General features: G+C 41.1%; 2 protein-coding genes across 4 annotated transcripts in view; both read left to right on the forward strand.

The window, feature by feature from the left end:
- lrrc45.L (leucine rich repeat containing 45 L homeolog) overlaps positions 1-3,997 on the forward strand; it is a 78,997-nt gene extending 75,000 nt beyond the window's left edge. For all 3 annotated transcript variants that reach the window (XM_041576952.1, XM_018235051.2, XM_018235052.2), the window contains one exon: positions 1,685-3,997. In XM_041576952.1, coding sequence (XP_041432886.1) covers positions 1,685-1,881 — 197 coding nt within the window. In that variant the 3' untranslated portion in view covers positions 1,882-3,997. The remainder of the gene's footprint in view (positions 1-1,684) is intronic.
- A 12,277-nt stretch (positions 3,998-16,274) lies between these two features.
- The window catches only part of LOC108700975 (ras-related C3 botulinum toxin substrate 3), a 116,255-nt gene continuing 112,115 nt past the window's right edge, over positions 16,275-20,414 (forward strand). Inside the window, exon 1 of the mRNA XM_018235049.2 lies at positions 16,275-16,408. Within this exon, the coding sequence (XP_018090538.1) occupies positions 16,344-16,408 (65 nt within the window). The 5' untranslated portion in view covers positions 16,275-16,343. The remainder of the gene's footprint in view (positions 16,409-20,414) is intronic.

A 20,414-nucleotide genomic window follows, 5' to 3' on the forward strand; every position in this document is an offset into this window, starting at 1 on the left:
TTAGTGTATAACTTGCATTTATATTATTTTGCCAAAGTGCATAACCTTGCATTTATCAACATTGAACCTCATTTTCCAGTTTGCTGCCCAGTTTTCCAGTTTAGACAAATCACTCTGCAAAGTGGCAGCATCCTGCACAATTTAGTATCATCTGCAAAAATAGAAACAGTACTTCCAATGCCCACCTCCAGGTCATTAATAAACAAGTTGAAAAGCAAGGGACCTAGTACAGAGCCCTGCGGTACTCCACTAACAACACTGGTCCAATTAGAAAATGTTCCATTTACCACCACTCTTTGTAGTCTATCTTTTAGCCAGTTCTCTATCCAGGTACAAATACTAGAATGTTCCAGGCCAACATTCCTTAATTTAACCAGTAACCTTTTGTGTGGCACTGTATCAAATGCTTTAGCAAAGTCTAAGTAAATCACATCCACTGCCATCCCAGAATCAAGGTCTCTACTTGCATTCTCATAAAAAGAAATTAAGTTAGTCTGGCAAGATCTATTACGCATAAAACCATGCTGGCCCAAACTCATAGTATTATGATTTGCTATGAAGTCCAGTATCTTATCCTTTATTAACCCTTCGAAAAGCTTTCCTACCACTGACGTCAGACTAACTGGCCTATAGTTTTGAGGCTGAGAACGATATCCTTTTTTGAATAGAGGCACCACATTAGCAATTCGCCAGTCTCTCGGCACTATGCCAGATCTCAATGAATCCTGAAAAATTAAGTAAAGAGGTTTGGCAATCACAGAGCTAAGCTCTCTAATTACCCTGGGATGAATACCATCTGGCCCTGGACCTTTGTTAATCTTAACATGTTCTAGTCTCTTTTGAATTTCTTCATGTGTGAACCATGCATCATAAGTTGTATTACTAATATTGGGACTGTTAAGAAGGAAACCTTCACTTACTGGTTCCTCATTTGTGTAGACAGATGAAAAATATGAGTTCAGAATCTGCGCTTTTATTTTGTTTTCATCAACCAGCTGACCCCCCTCTGATAGTAAGGGTTCCACACCTTCCTGCTTCATTTTTTTACTATTAACATATTTAAAAAATAATGTTGGATTTTTTTTACTGCTTGTTGCAATTTCCTTTTCTATATCAATTTTAGCTTGCCTTATAGTTCTTTGCATGATTTATTGGCCTCCTTGTACTTTATAAATGTTTCGGCTGTACCATATGACAAGTAAATGTTCTAACATGATGCTAAATCCCCATTTACCACGAGTATGTTTGATGAAAAAAAAAATAGATGGACAATTGAAATGGGCCTGCCACCCAGTAGGTACAGACATAGCGATTAAATTAGTTACCGCCATAATTATCACTAAATGTAAATATCCCTGCACCACAGTAATTGGTCCAACCACATCTAAATCCCAGTTCCTGTCCGTGGCATCATGGACGGTTTATAATACAGGCAATGTTGGCAGCCCTAGTTATCAATCACATATTATTTCTGTTTAAGGCTGTGCAGCTGAAAGAGCAGTTTTTTTACTAGCTATAAATGTTATAGATATTTAGAGAGTGCAGGGTAAAGGTGTGTGTGTAAAAATTATTCATCAGGTCATTTCATTGAATGATATGGTAAATGGGGTTTTCTTGTGGGCCCCATAAACTTCTGCTTATACCATCAAGATTAAGTTTCAATCTTTGTACCCTTCCCTGGCAGTACAATCATATCAACACAGAGAAATACTGTTGGACAAGGAATCTGAGATCTCCATTCTGATGGAAAAGCTTAGGCTTAAGGATGCAGAGATTCTGAGGATACGAGAAGAGGAAGCACATAGAGCATGCTTACTACAGAATGCCATCCACTCCTACATCAGCAGCTCCCCGCTGGGCAGTACAACAGACAAGAAGTGAATGGCTTGCTTAAAAGGAAAGACTATGCAAATTACAGAATTTACATCACACAAAATGTATATATCTTTGAAAGGGTTAAATTTAATATTTACACTATTAAAATTAAGGACCAGTAACCAAATATTAATTTACTTTTAATGCAATGTTCACAGCAACTGTAATTTTGCACTGAAAAAAAAAATAGAGAATACTGTCATTTTATGTGTCTAAATATTTGTGTGTGAGTTACAAGCAAATAGATACAAAAGCCTTATTAGTGCCTTAATGGTAGCCTTTACCTAACCTTTAAAGGAGCAGTATACTCTTATTTACATGAATAGGTACTTACTTTTTACCTGTAGTTGTAATTAAGAATATCAATGGTTTGTGTTATTTCTTGCACTAAACAAGAAATTTAAATCAGTCTGCAGTTAAGCAATTTTGGATTTGAATGAATCCTTAATACATGGCCTGACCAGGTATCCTCTCCTCCCCATCGAGCTACAGACAAAATAAAGAGAGAGCGTACTATTGTTCTGATCGTTATGTAAACACACCATGAACTAGCTGACATTGTGAGTTGGAAGATTACATTTTCTAACCCACATGACTCCGAAACCAACTGATATCCATAATGCATAAATATCGGTCGAGCTTGGTGGGGCACTATACATGTACTAGTCGTTTTGAAAGATATTATTGATACATATATGGCCAATTTAAAAGAATCTGGAACCTTAACGTTGTTTTTCGTTATTGCACTAGAAAACTGAATGCAACACATTTGGTTAAAGTTTTTGAAATTGTAATATGCAAATTAGGGTTTGTATTGTTTTTCACTAATAGGGATTTATACAAGTTAGGATAAAGTGCAAGCTACTGTTATTTCATTACAGTATAGAGGTAATGTAATTTAAAGAAAAATGAATTATTTTCCTAAAATTATGGGAGGGCGGTTTCCCTGTAGGGGATCCATTCTTGTACTGTCTCTTTGAGGCTTAAACGGTAATATGAAACAGAAGTTCTTGTTGGAGATGACAAAGCCAATAGTAAATAAGAATATACATGATTTATTTTTTCTATATATTACGCTTTCTCAAATATGAAAGCAGAGTTTGTGTGGTCACACCATTGTGATATATTTGATGTGTATTTAAAATAATGCGTTTAATTAAACGTAATCATTTTATCTTTTCATATGTTTAGCGATGCACACTTTAGTGTAACATAGTAACTTACTGTATGTTGAAAAAAGACATCAATAGAGTTCAACCTTTTGGGCTGAAATCCACGGGTGTTTATTGTCGGATCAGCGCGTAACGATGAAACGTAGACAATTGAACTCAACGAAAAGACGCAGGTAAAAACTACAGGTTCTTATGCTTCTTTCTGTACTTATGTTTGTTTATTGAAAATGTTAATAAAAATAAACTTTAAAAAAAAAAACTACACAGTTAGACTGTCGGATGAAGACGCTGCTTTCTGCGTTCACATCCGACGGTCCTGCCTAAAGCTAGCCATAGATGTAAAGATCCGATCTTTCAAATCCTTGAACGATCGGACTTCCCCATCTCCCGACCTGCCACTAACCTTTCAGATCAAGTAAAGGAGCAAAAGAACAGATCAGCCGATGTTCTGCCCCTACAGCAATCGTACAAAAGTTATTTCCTACAAAAGCTGGAGACAGTCTCCCACTGAAGATCGTCAATACTTGTCCGATTGACTGAACGACCGATCGGCATGGCACGACAGATGTTGGGACACTCCCCACACGGTCCGAAAATCGAGGATTTGTATGATCAGATCTTTGTGTCTATGACCATCTTAACTGCTAGTTAATCCAGAGTTGAAACAGTGTTCACTAGCACTGGTAACTCAATTAGCACTGAGCTATCTATCCTGCTGAGTTTAACTGTTCCCTTTCACACAAGCTTTTCAGTACGTGTGCCCATGCTGTGGCTTTTTGATTCACAGTTAATGCAGTCAATCGTTTTCTATTTAGGTTGTAGTAAAGGGGCGAAGCTGAACCTAGTTTAGATGCTGTATATGTCTCACCTGTGTTGGACTGTCCATTGCAGCCCTGTCAGTACAACATACATTCAAAATAAAAAATCTGAATAATTTCTGAAAAATCAAATTACTTTTTGTATTCTCTCTCTTCATGCAGGTTTCAGATTTTTATGCAGGCCATTTTTTTGTGCCATTTCCCCACAAGCAGGTCTTAAGCACTGCTGTAATGAATCCCGGCATTCAGAGCATGACTTGGCCCCATGTTTGAAATAAATGAGTGTCAAGTTCTGGGTTTGATGCCTTATATTAAGTTTTGCTTTGCCAAGTTACATAGTTCATTTGGGCTGAAATTAGTTTGCCTAAGTAGTAGTCCATCACACACAAATACAAAGTCACTTATGTGATTGCTTACCACATTTTCCATTGAGGTCCGTGTGCTTAAGCCCAAGACCTTCACCTCAGGGAATCATACAGGAGCACACTCATGAAAAAGCAGACTTGCATTTCCGGACCACAAAAAAGTAATTAAGGTAAAAAAAATCTATATTATTAGTTGATTGTATCATAATCCATTAAAACCTTACAGGTTTCGTGCCAGGAAGGACGCTTAATCATAGGCCATCATCATGAGGTCCGCCGACACCTCCTTTGTTTGAGCCCTGATACACATCCACACATGTATGTGATTAGGCTTTCCTGATAAAACAGGGTCTCTCACTCACATCTGATTGTCATCCCACTGACTGAAAACACCAGAGTATGATTTCACCTTTAAATTATATGATAATCCTAAGGATTCACTTACTTTTGCCACACGTAGATATGTTATTGGATAATTTTTTTTCCCAATAAATACATGACCATATAATTTTTTAAATTTGTTTAACTAGGTTTACTTTGTCTACTTTTAGAACTTGTTTGAAAATCAGATGAGGTTTTAGGTATACAGTATACAGTAGAATGTGCAACTGGGCCCCCCTCCAGACGCAGTCTTCACCGTAGATGAACAGGCACATGTAGGAGTAATAAATTCTCTGCTGCAAGGAGAACACATTTAGCTTGGCCAAAGAATTAGTGCGAGAAAAAACAAACAACTGTTTCATCCTCATTGCTTACCCCACGTGCACCACCATCTATTTGAGCTCCACCTCTTCCTGTTTCACCACCTGATCCAGTGCCTATGTAAATTGGCGCATTGAGGGTCGGTCACCTCCTTTGTTATTATTCAGCACTTCCTTTCACTTCAGGTAAAGACTTCAGAAGATCCCAATCAGAATCCATGTGGCGGGGGAAAGGATTGTATTTGAGCAGTGTCAGGGAGCTTCCTGAAGCAAAGTTGTAAGCACAAAATTGTCAAGAATCTCAATGTATGTGGTCACATTTGTTTCCTTCAGTAAAAACAAGGACCCGTGAATAAATTATAAATATATCTACAGACTATTAAAGCGCACCTGTTACTATTTTTTTCCCCAGAAACTCGAGGTGCAGCTAATAGAACCTACACTCTGGTAGGGGGAAAACAGAAATTGTCTTTTCCAAAAATATGTCCCTCGCAAGCACTATGCACACAGTGAGGGAGCTGCCAACGTGGGTGGACATTTGATAGAATAGATTCACTGGCACACAGAGCCACACAGAGCATACATGCAGCAGGGAGCTCCTTTGCGTGTTTATTATTTATGCTAATAAACATGCAAAGGAATTTCCATGCTGCATTTGCTCTGTGTGCCAGTGAATTTGGTACTATTATAGCTTCAGGAGGGCGTTGACCATTCAATCAGTGAGCACCAGGTTCTTCATAACTTGGGACAATAAGGGTGTTGCAAGGGCCTTTCTTATCTTCATTGGGCATATGACACGTGCACAAATGAGCAAGTCCCCTGGCTCCCTCATCATAAGTGTTTGTGTGTCCCCCAACATGACTTGCAGTGTAGATGGCTGAGCACTCACAAGGTGCCTTTTTTTTAGTTAATTGGTCTTAAAACAGCTGACTTGCAACTTTGTTTCAGGAGTCCAGAACCAAGAGTGCAGAGAATGTAAAAGAATAAACTGCTTTCAGTTACTCTGCAATTCCTTTAACAAATTAATTTAAACCATTGTACATTTGTAATTAATGCTATATTCTGGAAATTATGCAATTTGTACAAATATGAATGGGGAAATAAAATAAATTTGTTTCCATTTTCAAAATTTTAAACAAGTTGTGATGGCCACCAGTGGCGTAACTACCGAGGGTCCTGCTTCCTTGGTACTTTGTGCGGAGGGGGATTGTGGACTTGCCATGGGCCTGGTCTGGGGGATGGCACTTGCAATCCGGAGCTCTTCTCCACCTATATGGCTGCATCTCTTTCTCCTGTTACTGTTAGCCTTCTGTTCTCCATCTTCTGTTCTTCCATCAAAGAAAGGCCACTGTCTTAACAGCACAGAGCAGTGCACACTTCTGACCCCCTGGCCGTTGTAAGACCTTGGGTCATGTGAAACTTCAATAATGGATGAGAAGCAGGGAAGAGAAGGTGCCAGCTCTTGTTAGAGGTCCTTACAGGCCCTTCCTCTCTTAGCCTACAGCCAGAGCACTGGGACAGGGCTCGTAGTCCCTAGTGCTCCATATAAGCACAAACTTCAAGTGAGGCTAGGTGGCATGCCACCCTTTATTTTGTGCCCGGACCTTTATAGCCTTACCAAAAATCCGGGCCTGGGTTCGCTAGATGGTGATACATGGTTCTAGCGAACCACTATTTGTTGTTCAGCAAGACAAGCTTGGGAGAAGGGCAGCAGAAGAGAGAATAAGAGTCAAGAGGTAAAGGGGCCTTACCTTAGTGTAGGTGTGTAGGGGATAAGGTAAAATTAAAACAAGGAAAATGAAAGGTGGGCATATGATAAAAAGAATACAAGGTCGATGGGGTAGAAAAGGAGACAGAAAGGGAAAGGATTCATTGTCTTGGAGCTAAGTATTAATGAGAAAGAAAGTGAGGACACAAGTAAAGGGATTTAGAAAAGTGTGTATGTGTGATAATATGGCAGAAACACCCTGTTCTGGTTGGCCCATTTAATATGTAGTGAATAAAGTAGCCCCTATTGTAAAATATAAGTGGTAAGCCCGAGTGCTTTTATACTGGTCATGGAAATCCGAAGTGACTTCTCATATCCTCATACTTCATTATAATACACAAGTTCCAGGGAGTCATGTGTCAGTGTTAAGCTGCGTTATACACATTAAGGCGTTAGTGTTTGCTGTGCATGCTAGGTGCAAGTAGATAGTAAGTGCAAATAACTGACTGCTGTGTGTTCTGAGAGTTATCTGACTGAGACAACCCGCTTTTTCTTTTCTCTGTCTGGGGTAAACTGGTAGATACATTTAGTGCATTTATTTTCTTTTTGTGTTTTAGCCTGAGAGTTTCTAAGGGGAACATTTTTTTAAAAAGTTATCAGGTAAATTCTGATCAGGCTTTGTGTTCTGTGGTTTGAAACCTTAAAGGACCAGTAACATCAAACAATTAAATTGTTTTAAAGTAATAAAAATATAATGCATTGTTGCCCTGCACTAGAAAAACTGCTCTGTTTGCTTCAGAAAGACTACTATTGTTTATATAAATAAGCTGCTGTGTAGCCATGGGGCAGCTATTCAAAGGAGAAAATGCTCAAGTTACACAGCAGATAGCAGATAAGCTCTGTAGAACATAATGCTATCTGTTATCCATTATTTATCCTGTGCCATATAGCCGTTTTTCAATTTCCGCCATTGCTACTAAGCAGCTTGTTTATATGAACTATAGTAGTGTTTCTGAAGCAAACAGATCAGTTTTACCAGTGCAGGGCAACACTACATGATATTTTCATTACTTTAAAACACTTTCAGTTTTTGGTGTTACTGTTCCTTTAACTCTGTGGCTCCAAAAACAAGTGTGGGAGCTGCTAAGTTAGTGTGTATGTGTTCTAAGTGTTGAAGGGGACCCGTCACCCAAATTTTTTTTTAAAAATCTTATTTTATCTCGTTAGTCCTGTAAAATTAACTTTAATTACACTATACAAATTATTTGAATCTTGTTTCCTGCAGTCTGGGAGTTCATCATTATAGCAAACAGGCAGGAGCCATTTTGTGGATACTGTTATTAAGGCAAGCCTTGCATCATCTCAGAATCTTGTTTGTGCACTAAAATCGGGGACACAATGTCCATCCCCATGCCCTGGCTACATAATTAAAGAGAATGGGGAAATGTGGGGAGAGCAGTGACATCAGGAAGTGCTGAATGGAAAGTGAAAGTAATTGTCTGCCTATGCATAGAGGAGGGGCAGACAATATTTGATTGACAGCTGAGTTTTTTAAATGAGCTTACAACAGGTTTGATTGCTTTAATAAAATATTGAAACTGGATTTCATGTTTAATTTTATTATATAGCTTTTTGAATCTGGGTGTCAGAGCTCGGGATGCACTGAATCCAGCATTTGGTTTGGCATTTGGCCTTTTTCAGCTGGATTTGGATAAATCCTTCTGCTCAGCCAAACCGAATCCTAATTTGCATATGCAAATTAGGAACCGGGAGACAGTTCACGTGACTTTTCGTCACAAAAAAGGAAGTAAAACAATTTTCCCCTTCCCGCCCTTAATTTGCATATGCAAATAAGGATTTGGTTCAGTATTCGGCCAAATCGTTCACACAGGATTCAGGGGTTCGGATGAATCCAAAATAGTGGATTCGGTGCGTCCCTACTTTAGGCAGCGTTAAAAAACTTAAGGTGTTTAAAACTAAATAGGCGTTTGTGAGGAATTGCACTTGGGAGACTGTAAGTACCCAGTGTAAATATGAGTGCAAGTAGGTTTGCTGGTATTACTCAGTGTGTGTCTTGTCACATGTATGTGGTGTTGGAGCAGCAGTTCCACGCAGTATTTACATGTGAAAGATGTCTGTGGTTTTTCATCTTGGAATCTGAACTGAAGACTCTAAGGGGGGAACTTGCAGCACTGAGGGCAGCGGCAAATGTGGGGAGGAAAGGAGGCTTGCATAGCAACTACTGGCAGAGGCTAGTGGAGTGGGGGGGAAGGAGAAGGGGCAGTGGAGGCAAATGAGGGAGGAAAGTTTGTAACAGTCAGGAGGGTATAAAACAATAAATTCACCATTTTGGCTGAAGATGCTGGGGAGGAAAGCTCTGAACTGGCATGTATGGTCATTTTCTCAGAGATATTACTTGTGCCACAAGCAACGCTAAAAAGACAGCGGCAGCTTAGGGACCTTAATGTGTGGCTGAGAGATTGGTGTAGAGAGGTTTGATGAGATAGTGGGCAAAGGAAGGGAAAATGGGGAGGAAGTTTGGTTGGGGGTACTGTTAAGGATAGGGAGGACCACATGTCATTTGTTCAATATGGTACCAGTATTAAATGTATGTTTACAAATGCAAGAAGTCTGACTGGTAAAATGGGAGAGCTGGAGGTGATGGTGCTGGAGGGGGAAATGATGTGATTGGTGTGGCCGAAACATGGCTGAATGAGTCGCATGACTGGGCAGTTAATATCAGCTGCTATACTTTGTTTCGGAGGGACAGAGGCAATATTATTATTAACAAGTATTTGTATAGCGCCAACATATTGAGTAGCGCTGTAAAGTAAATGTGATTATACAACTGTCACGGCCGGCACCCAATACCAGAACAAATGCCAAGGACCCTGGTCTCGGCTCAGCTTCACCAGTAATATGACCACCTTTGGGCTTTGGGAGGAGCCCTCAGCTTAATTGGGTGCCACCTGGACTTAACGAGGGGTACAAGGGAGGAGTTCTGGCTGGCAAAGGGGCACGACCGGATAGCAAGAGTCTTTGGGCAGAAGGTCAAGGACAAGGCGTCTGGTGGAAACGGAACAGACCGGATCAGGACAGGCTGATAACAGAATCCTCAGGCAGGCAAGGGGTCACAACCAGATAATCAGACAGACTGGATAAGGCAGAAGGATGGTCAGACAGGCTGGGTCGAGGCAGGCGGATATCCGAATCATCAGGCAGGCAAGGGTCAATCCGGGTTGTCAATCAAGGAGTTAAGCAGGAAGCGTTGTCGTAGGCAGGCAAGAGTCAGGATACAGAATGCAGAGTAGTCAGGAACAGGCAGGGTCAAACATGGCTAATCAATCAGGATAGCAAATTCAGGAAACCACAGGATATGATCCTATAACGGGCACTGGCTACAGGTCTGAATGGGCCTTAAATAGGGATCCAATTGGTGCCAAAATGTGCACAATTTTGCGCCGTTGCATGCTGGCGCAATCACGCCAGCGCGACTGCGCCTTTAAGAGACGCGCACGCCCTAGGAATCAAAGATGGCGCCGGCAAGGGCAGGACAGGAGCAGCGCAGTCGGCGTCCACGCCAAGGGCGCGGCGTGAACCCCGCTGCCCACTAGACTACCAGGGTAAGTTTCTCACAACAACTAAATCACATGAATTATATACATATGAAGTTACATACATCAAAATCAATACCGGTACAAAAGGTGTGGAAGGCCCTATGCAGAAAGAGCTTACACTCTAAAGGGAAGGGAGTAATACACAAGGTGTGGGAGTGGGCAAGATCTAATTAAGTGAGTAAGAAATGTGGTACTGTATGTGGTGTTGCGTTTGGTAGTTAAGCAGAGTGAGGGTAGGCTCGAAAGAAGTGCATTTTAATAGATTTCTTGAAAGCAGAAAGGTTGGGAAAAAGTAGGACAGACCGTGGGAGAGAGTTCCAGAGGAGGTGTGCAGCCCTTGCAAGTCTTGAATGCGAGCATGTGAGGAGATAATGAGAGAAGAGTTGAGTAGCAGGTCAGTAGAGAAGCATAGTAAGTGGTTGGGTGAGTATATAGAGATGAGTTCAGAGATGTAGTGTGGGGCAGAGTTATTAAGTGCTTTGAATGTCAGGGTCATTAATTTGAATTTAATTCTGAGATGTAGTGGAAGCCAGTGCAGGGATTGACAGAATGGGTGTGGCAGAGGAGGAGCAGTTGCTGAGGTGTATGAGCCTCGCAGCAGTGTTCATTATGGACTGGAGAGGTGACAGTCTCTGGAGGGGGGGGGCAATTAAAAGAGAGTTACAGTAGTCTAGACATGATATGACGACAGAGTGAATAAGAATTTTGGCAGCATCTTGGGTGATAAATGATCATATTTTGGATATGTTCCTTAGGTGGAAGTGACATAATTTAATAAGTGACTGGATATGAGAAGTGAATGACAGGGCAGAATCTAGGATAACCCCAAGGCACAGGGCCTGGGGAGAGGGGGTGATAGTGGAATTGTAAACTATGATGGATACTTCCGTGATGTTACTGGTGTTAGTTGGAGGAAATTGAACCATTTCAGTTGTAGAGAGGTTTAATTTAAGGTAGCTTTGCGACATCCAGGTAGAGATAGCAGACAGGCAGGAGGAGACACGAGTTAGGAGTTCTGGGTTGAGATCAGGAGATGAGAGATAGATCTGAGTATCATCAGCATAGAGTTGGTAGTGGAAACCATACGAGTTGATTAATTTGCAGAGGGAGAAAGTATAGAAGGAGAATAGTAAGGGTCCCAGGACAGAGCCGTGAGGAACCCCAACAGAAAGAGGTAGGGGGAGAAGTTGCTACTCCGTTGTAGGAGACACTGAAGGAACAATTGGTGATGTATGAAGAGAATCAGGACATGGCTGTGTCATGAAGGCCAAGGGAATGGAGGGGGAGAGGGTGATCTACAGTGTCAAATGCAGCTGAGAGATTAAGCAGTATTAGTAGTGAGAAATGATTGTTGACTTTAGCGGTTAAAAGGTCATTAGTTAGTTGGGTCAGGGCAGTTTCAGTGGAGTGTTGTGGCTTAAAACCAGATTGTAGGGGGTCCAGCAGGTTATTGTCAGAGAGGAATGAGGTTAGTCGGTTGTAGACTAGGCGCTCAAGTAGTTTAGAGATGAAAGGTAGCAGAGAGATAGGTCGGAGGTTGTCAAGATTGGAGGGATCAAGAAATAGAAAAGGAGGAGGGGTATGTATGTTTGTCAGGATTTAAAAGCTTATATAAAGGAGGAGGTTATGTTAGAAAATGAGGGGGCAGAAGTCTTATGGGTAGACTTCACCAATTGTAAAGAGTCCAGCAAATTAATTGTAGGCGTATGCTATAGACCCCTAATGTAACGGAGGAGGCTAAGCTCCTGATGCAAATAGAAAAGGCTGCTAGTTTGGATAAATATGATGATAATGGGGGATTTTAATTACCCAGATATTGACTGGAGCAACAGTACTGCCAGATCAGTTAATGGGAACAAGTTTATAAACTTGTTGCACGACAATTTTATGGCACAGGTTGTTGAGGAGCCAACCAGAAAAAATGTTATTCTGGATCTAGTGATCTCAAATGACCCAGAACTTATAACAAATGTGCATGTCATTGAACCCCTGTGTAATAGTGAGCATAATGTTATATCATTTAATGTCTGGTGCAAAAAACAAATATACTCTGGGATACTTAGTGCCTTGAGGGCTGCCCTTCAGAGCATTGAATGGGGCATTACGTTTTCATCTAAAAACACAGAACAGAAATGGTTGTCATTTAAATTGATATTAAATCATACATTACTGCTTAATGTATTCCCTTAAGGAGTAAATGTAGAAGCTTTAAGAATACCCTACATATGGCGTAATATAGAAGCAAAGAATTTAATAAGAAAGAAGAGAAAGGCATTTTAAAACTGCAATGACCACTGTCCGTATGTAGTTCTAGCGGGACCCTTCAACTGATACACAATCAGGATACTTAGTTACTATATAATGCTTGTCAACCTATTTTTTCTGTGGTTACTCCTCCAGTCGCCATTCTGCTATTGCTTGCCGAGGTATAGCTGTGCCCAACAAAGTTTGGTTTTATGTTTCATGTTTTATGGTTTCTTACTCACAGAAAGCGGCTACGAGATATATCATCTGCTGATAACATGGAGTAATCCTTCTGTTGGACTAACGTGTGAACATAAAATGTACCTTATGTTTGAACTTCTTACTGTAGGAATCTCATGCCATTGTATTTTCTGTATTTTGCATAACTTGAAAATAAAGAATTTACAAAAAAACTGCATTGGTTCACCTTCAAGTTAACATTAAGTATGCAATATAATGGACAATTCTAAGCAACTTTTCAATATGTCTTCTTTATTTAGTTGAAGTATTTGCCTTTTTCTGATTCTTTCCAGCTTTCAAATGGGGGTCACTGACCCCATCTAAAAACAAGAGCTGTGTAAGTTTACAAATGCATTGTTATTGCTACTTCTTATTGCTTATCTTTCTATTCAGGCCCTCTCCTATTAATATTCCAGTCTCTTATTCAAATCAGTGCGTGGCTGCTAAGGTAATTTGAACCCTAGCAACCAGACTGCTGAAACTGCAAACTGGAGAGCTGCTGAATAAAAAACTAAATAACTCAAAATCCACAAATAATAAAATATGAAAACCAATTGCAAATTGTCTCAGAATATCACTCTCTACATTATACTAAAGAACCCCTTTAATGAACATAAACACTATAATAAATGTTGTAAATCAGCAATCCGGAAAGCAAAGAAAAGAAATGAAGAGTGCATTGCGGCGGGGGCTCAGACCAACCCCAAAAAGTTTTTTAAATATATTATTAGTAAAAAGATGCAAGTTGAAAGTGTTGCTCCATTAAATAATGGTACCAGTATGGCTGTAACAGATACAGAAAAGACACATGTGCTAAATCAGTTATTTTCTTCAGTGTATACAATAGAGGAGTCTGAGTTCCCAGGCTCACTTCATAGCTCAGCTCATGACTCAGCTCAATCGACCCTTCATAAATATGCTTCCTGGTATTGGAAAGAAGCAATTGCCCATGTGATGAGGATATGGAAGGTCCGTCCGTCCGTCGTGCACCTGTATTTAGAAAAAAAAAGGATTTTCCACCATTCTGCCTCCCCCCTGAAATGCTGTCCCCCCACTGCAACAATCAATATTGCTGCGAATCTGCTGAAGGAGCCAAGCCTGAGGCGTATAGCTGAAATCCCAATAATCTATATACCAGATCAGCATATATCAATTTTAAGTGTTTTTAACTTGTGAGTTTTTGCTATTTTTTTTTGGGTTATTTATTTATGAATTAACTATTTTTGGTTTTCACAATATTCCATAATGACACTCATTTCTGTCTTTCACAATATGAATTTAATTATTAATTGAAGTAACCAATATTTAAATACACCAAGATATGATTCCCCTGTTCACACTTTATTCCAGCACAACACCATTCATTTTACACTCGATTTGTTATAGATTGTGCAACATAATAACTCTCTTTAGCAGTTCCTTTCTTCTGTGGTACTTTTCATGGCAGGAAGAGGTCATTCTTCCACTTTATAGAGCACTGGTAAGGCCCATCTAGAAAATGTGCACAGTCCTCAAACAGGACATTATTGTATTAGAGAGGGTACAGAGAAGGGAAACTAAGCTGGTAAAAGGTAAGGAAAATCTTAGCTATGAAGAATGACTGGCCAAATTGGAGAAGAGGCGTTTTACTATGCATAAATATATATGGGGATCATATAATAATCTCTCTAATGCTTTATTTACCAGTAGGTCTTTCCAGTTGACACAAGGTCACCCATATTATTCGGAAGGGGTTTTTTTACAGTGAGAGCTGTGAAGATGTGGAATTCTCTCCCTGAATCAGTTGTACTGGCTGATACATCAGATAGCTTTAAGAAGGGGTTGGATGGCTTTTTAGCAAGTGAGGTAATACATGGTTATGGAAGATAGCTCATAGTACAAGTTGATCCAGGGACTAGTCTGCCATTTTGGAGTTAGGAAGGAATTTTTCCCCCCTCTGAGGCAAATTGGAGAGACTTCAGATGGGGTTTTTTCCTTCCTCTGGATCAACTCGCAGTTAGGCAGGATAAAAAAAGTTAAAAGGTTGAACTTGATGGACGTGTGACTTTTTTCAACCTAACTTACTATGTTACTATGTAGAAATGACATCACTTAACACCATTTATAAGGATATAATTTACAGGACAGTTGTTTATTATACATGGAATTGCCACTCTGCCATCCTGCTATGAGTTCTTTGGGTATTTATACATTGCCTATTGCCTCTGGGTCACCCTGCTTTGAGTTTCTGGGGTATTATACATGGAATTGCCACAATGTCATCCTGATGTGAGTTCTGGGGGTATTATACAAACCACTGCATTCATCCTGCGATGGGTTTTATAGGTATCAAATGAAACTGCATGAATCAGTTGCTTTTGTCTGAGAATGGACAGCAGCTAGTGTTCATTGTTCGCCGACGGTCGAGGAGAGAGGATTGGCATTGGAATGGCTGAAGATGGTCCCAGCGGCCAACTTCACAACATCCTTCTGTGGATCCAGATGGAGGTGGACCAAGAAGATATCCAAGCGTTCATTAAGCAATGCTAGCTTGCTTCAGTTCTAGTTGAAAAGGCTCCAGGATCTCTGTCTGAGGAAGCCGCATCATCATAGGGAGCCACACATGACATAGTCACTCAGCGCACCCCAGCAGCCAGAGAATCAGCATGTAGGAAGATCATCCTTGTTAGAAGAGCCAACAGAGCAGGAAAACAGGCAGCAAAGAAGATGACACAGCCAGTTACAACAGCTATCACCAAGACGAAGAGCACCACGGCAGTGCCTCAAGCAGGAATCTGCCCATCGGCTTCTCCTCCCCCTACTACCAGGAGCAATGCCTACCACTGTTGCAAGTGGTGTGCCACTCCAGACAGCTGTAACATTGCAGGGCCCTACTCTTTGCCCTAAAGAGCTTGATCTTGGTAGAATAGAAGGTCTGTTTGATGAGCCCCCATTTGAGGATTTTAGGGTCTCTTCATTAGGACTGATCCCTAAGAAGGAGCCTGGTATTTATGGCTTGATACACCATCTTTCTTAAGGTGGCCATAGACTCCAAGATCCGCTTGTTTGGCGACATCGCCAAACAAGCGGATCTTTCCCCGATATGCCACTAAACTGCGTGGCTATATCGGGGGTAATTCGAACGTTCGGCCGTATGGCCGAACGATCGAATTACGATGCGCCAAGCGGCTCCGACGGGTCGGTCGGGTAAAAATCCAACCTTCCCGATCGATATCGTGGCCAGATATAGATCGGGAAGACCCGTCGGAAGCCCCCATACATGGGCAGATAAGCTGTCAAATCGGTCCAAACGACCGATATCGGCAGCTTTATCTGCCCGTGTATGGCCACCTTTACCCTTTGTGCGCATCAGTCAATGATGGGCATAGGCGGATTTTCCATAAGGCTTGGGGAGGCTAAGCCTTCCCAAACCTGCCTGCAACACTTTTAAAAAAAATGAGAAAATATAAAGACTCTCACTGACTAGCGCCCTCTTTCCAGTGTGCGTGCATGTTCATGTAGATACAGCTCACTTTGACCTGCCCCTTAGTAGGAAGCAGCTATGACAGCAAACTTTTCACGGCAGCTGATTGGTTGCTGCTGGGACATCACAGCCTCAGTTTGATGCAAGCACGAGCAGGCAGTGCAATTTTCTGGTTCCCGAATTTGGCTGGGCAGTGGGCTGATGGGTATGTTTATCGGAATATTAATAGTGGCATAAATGCAGGCATCCAGCAGAGGTTCACATACCTCCCAATGGACACGAATTTCGGACCTAAAAGGGGGCGGGGCTTAACACAAACATTTTTGATGTAAGGGGACATGGCCCAGTCTGAGTTTTGAGACTCAAACATTTTGAGGTATGTGAGATTCCACTATAATAATGTTCACTCAGGACAGGGGGCAGTATAAAATGTAAATATTTATTTGTTCCAAAGTTAAATGTTATTAATGCAAAATTTAGAAAGAGGTAAACAGGTGCAAATCACCATGCACAGCAGTCACAGCACAACAATGATTGGATCTACATTAGAAGAACTAATTTAATACTAAAAATTCAAGTAGGAATATATATAATGGGAAAAAATAGTTAAAATGTCAACAGGATAATAAAGTATCTAGCATGCATGCAGAATTTCAGGGGATTGAGAAAGTCTGCACCATTGAATACTGTTAAGTATGATACTCTGCTGTTGATATAGAGCATGGCTGTCCAACTGGCAACCCCCTTGTGTCGATACCACATTAAAGTCTGCCTGCTGTGACTGCTTAGCATGTGTATTTTATAGGTATCACTACAAAGATTAACTGGCCCCTGCATTGTTTAAACCTCAATTTTAGACTGCTATCCCCTGTATTGTTCACACTTGGGACACCTCTATTGTTTATATCCTAAAGGCCTGTACTGTTCACACCTGAGACCCAGACTGAAACTGCCCATATTGTTCACCTGTTCACACCTTATTCAAAATGCTAATAGGCACCAGCACTGTGTCACTGTATGTAGTACATACAGGTATAGGATCCCTTATCCGGAAACCCGATATCCAGAAAGCTCCGAATTACGGAATGGCTGTCTCCCATAGACTCCAGATAATCCACATTTTTTAAAATGATTTCCTTTTTCTCTGTAATAATAAAACAGTAGCTTGTACTTGATCCCAACTAAGATATAATTAATCCTTATTGGAAGCAAATCCAGCCTATTGGGTTTATTTAATGTTTAAATTAATTTCTAGTTGACTTAAGGCATGAAGATCCAAATTACAGAAAGATCCGTTATCCGGAAAACCCCAGGTCCCGAGCATTCTGGATAACAGGTCCCATACCTGTATTAGAATAATAGCTTTCCCTGTCTCCTGCTCTGTTCTGCCTTCCCTATGCTCCATGTGTGTGCCATTCTCTGTCGGCCCTATGCTCCCTATATGTGCCATAATCTGCTTGACCTATGCTCCCTGTGTGTGTCATACTCTGTCCATTCTATTCTCCTTGGGTGTGCCATACTCTGCCTTCCCTTTGTTCCCTGTGTGTTCCATACTCTGTGGAACATAAGCCTGGTATTTGTTCTGGGGATTTTTTAGCATTTGAAAATTATTGTTAGGGGCCCCTGATTTTTGTTTAATCATGTGCTGAGGGTGCTGTGTTATCCACAGGGGAGGATGAGGCATATGGATTTAAGGGTATGTCTTAATATGACAACTTTTTTTCACATAATAGTGATGAGTGGTATGGTATACCTGCAGTGAGCACCAACCATTTGGTTTTTTGGTGTGCTATCACCATTTATGTGGACATGGTCTTGTGGTAATGTGCGGGTGGTTTAAAAAAAGGGAGTGGTCAACACTGGTTTCCATTATCGTCCCTCCACCATTTAGGCCAGAAAGATCCCGACCCTCGGTACCACAGAAATTGGACAGCACTGTTATAGAGCATAAGATTTGCAAGCAAATTTTTAATGCACTGGACTTTATTAATAGATGTAAATGGCAAATCATGCAGTAATATAACCCATACGATGGTGTAACTACCTTACAGCACACTTTGTGTCTACAGGGGGGGCCTGGGGACAAAGGGGGCCCAGACCTGTTGCAGTTTCTGCAGTACAGCACCACTAACTGTTGCTGGTTCTCCCACAGAGTGAGCGTGCAAAAGGCACTTTTTGTTGCTGGGGGGCCTCAGACTGTAGTTATGCTACTGAGCTCTGTATGGCTACCTTTAGCCTCCCCAAACAAGAAAATCACCCTCCGCCTATGATGATGGGGATTAGCCAGGAACTAGCTTTGTGTGTCATATGTATCCTTTGATCAAGCTATATTGTTAATTCAGGAATATGGTCAGGGAGCAATGATATTGAGGAGAGTTATTAAATCGGCCTTTAGATTACTCCCAATACACCCTGTTTGTTGGTAAATTCTACTTGAACCAATGCCTTCCAATGGGTTTTTCTCTTTCTTGCTTATATTTTGAAGCCTTTGCCTCTTTTCTGCAGTGGGTTGTTCAATGGGAGACAGGTTCTAATGATGTCATTCATTATTTCGATTACTTTCTATTTGTTGGTCCTTCTGGTTCTAATTCATGCGGATTCTTACTGCGTAGTTTTACATGGTTTGCAAAGAAATTTGGCATTCCACTGGCAGTGGATAAAACCATATCACCCACCACAAGTTTGCAATATCAAGATCAATACTGTCAAGCAGGAATTTTGCCTACCCAGAATAAAAGTAGATATGTATGCTTTGGCGTCAAAGAAGGTTAATTAAAAACACATACATACAAGCTGATGGGCAATTAACCTATGCAATGCAAGTTATTTCCATAGGACTTGTTTTTAACAGAAGACTTATGGCACTTATGGCAGGTTTAGACAATCCTAATTGGCATTTAAGGATCCCGCAGTTAGTAAAGGACGACTCAGTTATTCGGCAGCAATTCGTTGAGAGCTTTAATAGCTATACCTAATACCTATTAGCAGGGAGAATTTTGTGAAAATTCAACTTTACACAGGTGCAGCTACCTGTAGTTCAACTGGCTTTGCTGCAATTTTTGGCATTCACTGGATTGCGGACACTTGGCCAACATTTTGGGGCTAAACATATTCCGGGTTGTTATAATATTCACATTGGGGCTTTTATATAAAAACTGGGCAAATTTGCACCTGGGCAGTAACCCACAGCAACCATTCAGTAACTGACTTTTTACAGGGAGTTGGAGGATGAACAATGAAAGCAAACATTTGATTGCCTGTTATTTGAACAAGAAGGGAACAGCCTGCCCACAGCTAGGGTTGCCACCTGTCTGGTTTTGACCCAGACAACCTGGTTTTTTGAAGGACTGCCCAGGTCAAAACTGCCTGTCTTGTTTTCCAAATTAGGAAAGCCAGGCAGGATTTCCTATGACACAGCGACAAGCAAATTTCTAGTCACTGCGTCTTAGCCATGCCCCTGAAGTCACTGCCCAGCCGCGTCATGGCCCTGCTATTATCTTTTGTGCTAGAGCAAGTTGAGGCTCAGTACGCAAATGCAGCTGAAGTTAGTTTTTCCTAAGCATTGCTGACGGTTTGGGTTCTGGGAGTGTGTGGGTGGTTTTATTTGCTCAGCCATGATTTATTTTTCTAACAACTACCACCAGTAAAGGCAGTAGTCAGGTCAGCCATAAATCTTACAAGGACTGAAAATTTGCACGAATAAAGGGGAGGGGAGAGGGGCGACGAACGGCAGTGGGCCTAGGGGTGCCCTTTATGTAAATCCGGCCCTGCACATAATGTTTTGCCAGAATCTGCCTCAATGCCAGTCATTCTGGATTTTTTACAGGAGGGTTTCTCTAAGAACTTGGCACCTAATACCATTAAAGTTCAGGTATCTGCTTTAGGGGTGTTAAGATCCGAGGCATTGGCAGGCAATTTTCTCATTAAAAGGTTTGTAAAAGCTATTTCCAATTTGAAACCTAAGCATCGAGTTTGTGTACCCAAATGGAATTTAAGCCTAGCCTTTAAGGAGAATTCAACCCTGGAGTAAAAATACCTGTACCCCCACCCCAGGTGGACCCCTCTCCCTCCTCCCAGTTAACCTGTGTGGGGTACGGGTTTGTTTTATCCAGGGTTGAATTCTCCATTAAGGCATTATGTCAACCTCCGTTTGAGCCTTTATCTACAGCATCTTTTTCTCATTTGTTTGTAAAAACTGTTTTTCGAACAGC

Source organism: Xenopus laevis, chromosome 9_10L (assembly GCF_017654675.1).
Source record: "Xenopus laevis strain J_2021 chromosome 9_10L, Xenopus_laevis_v10.1, whole genome shotgun sequence".
Classification (NCBI taxonomy): domain Eukaryota; kingdom Metazoa; phylum Chordata; class Amphibia; order Anura; family Pipidae; genus Xenopus; species Xenopus laevis.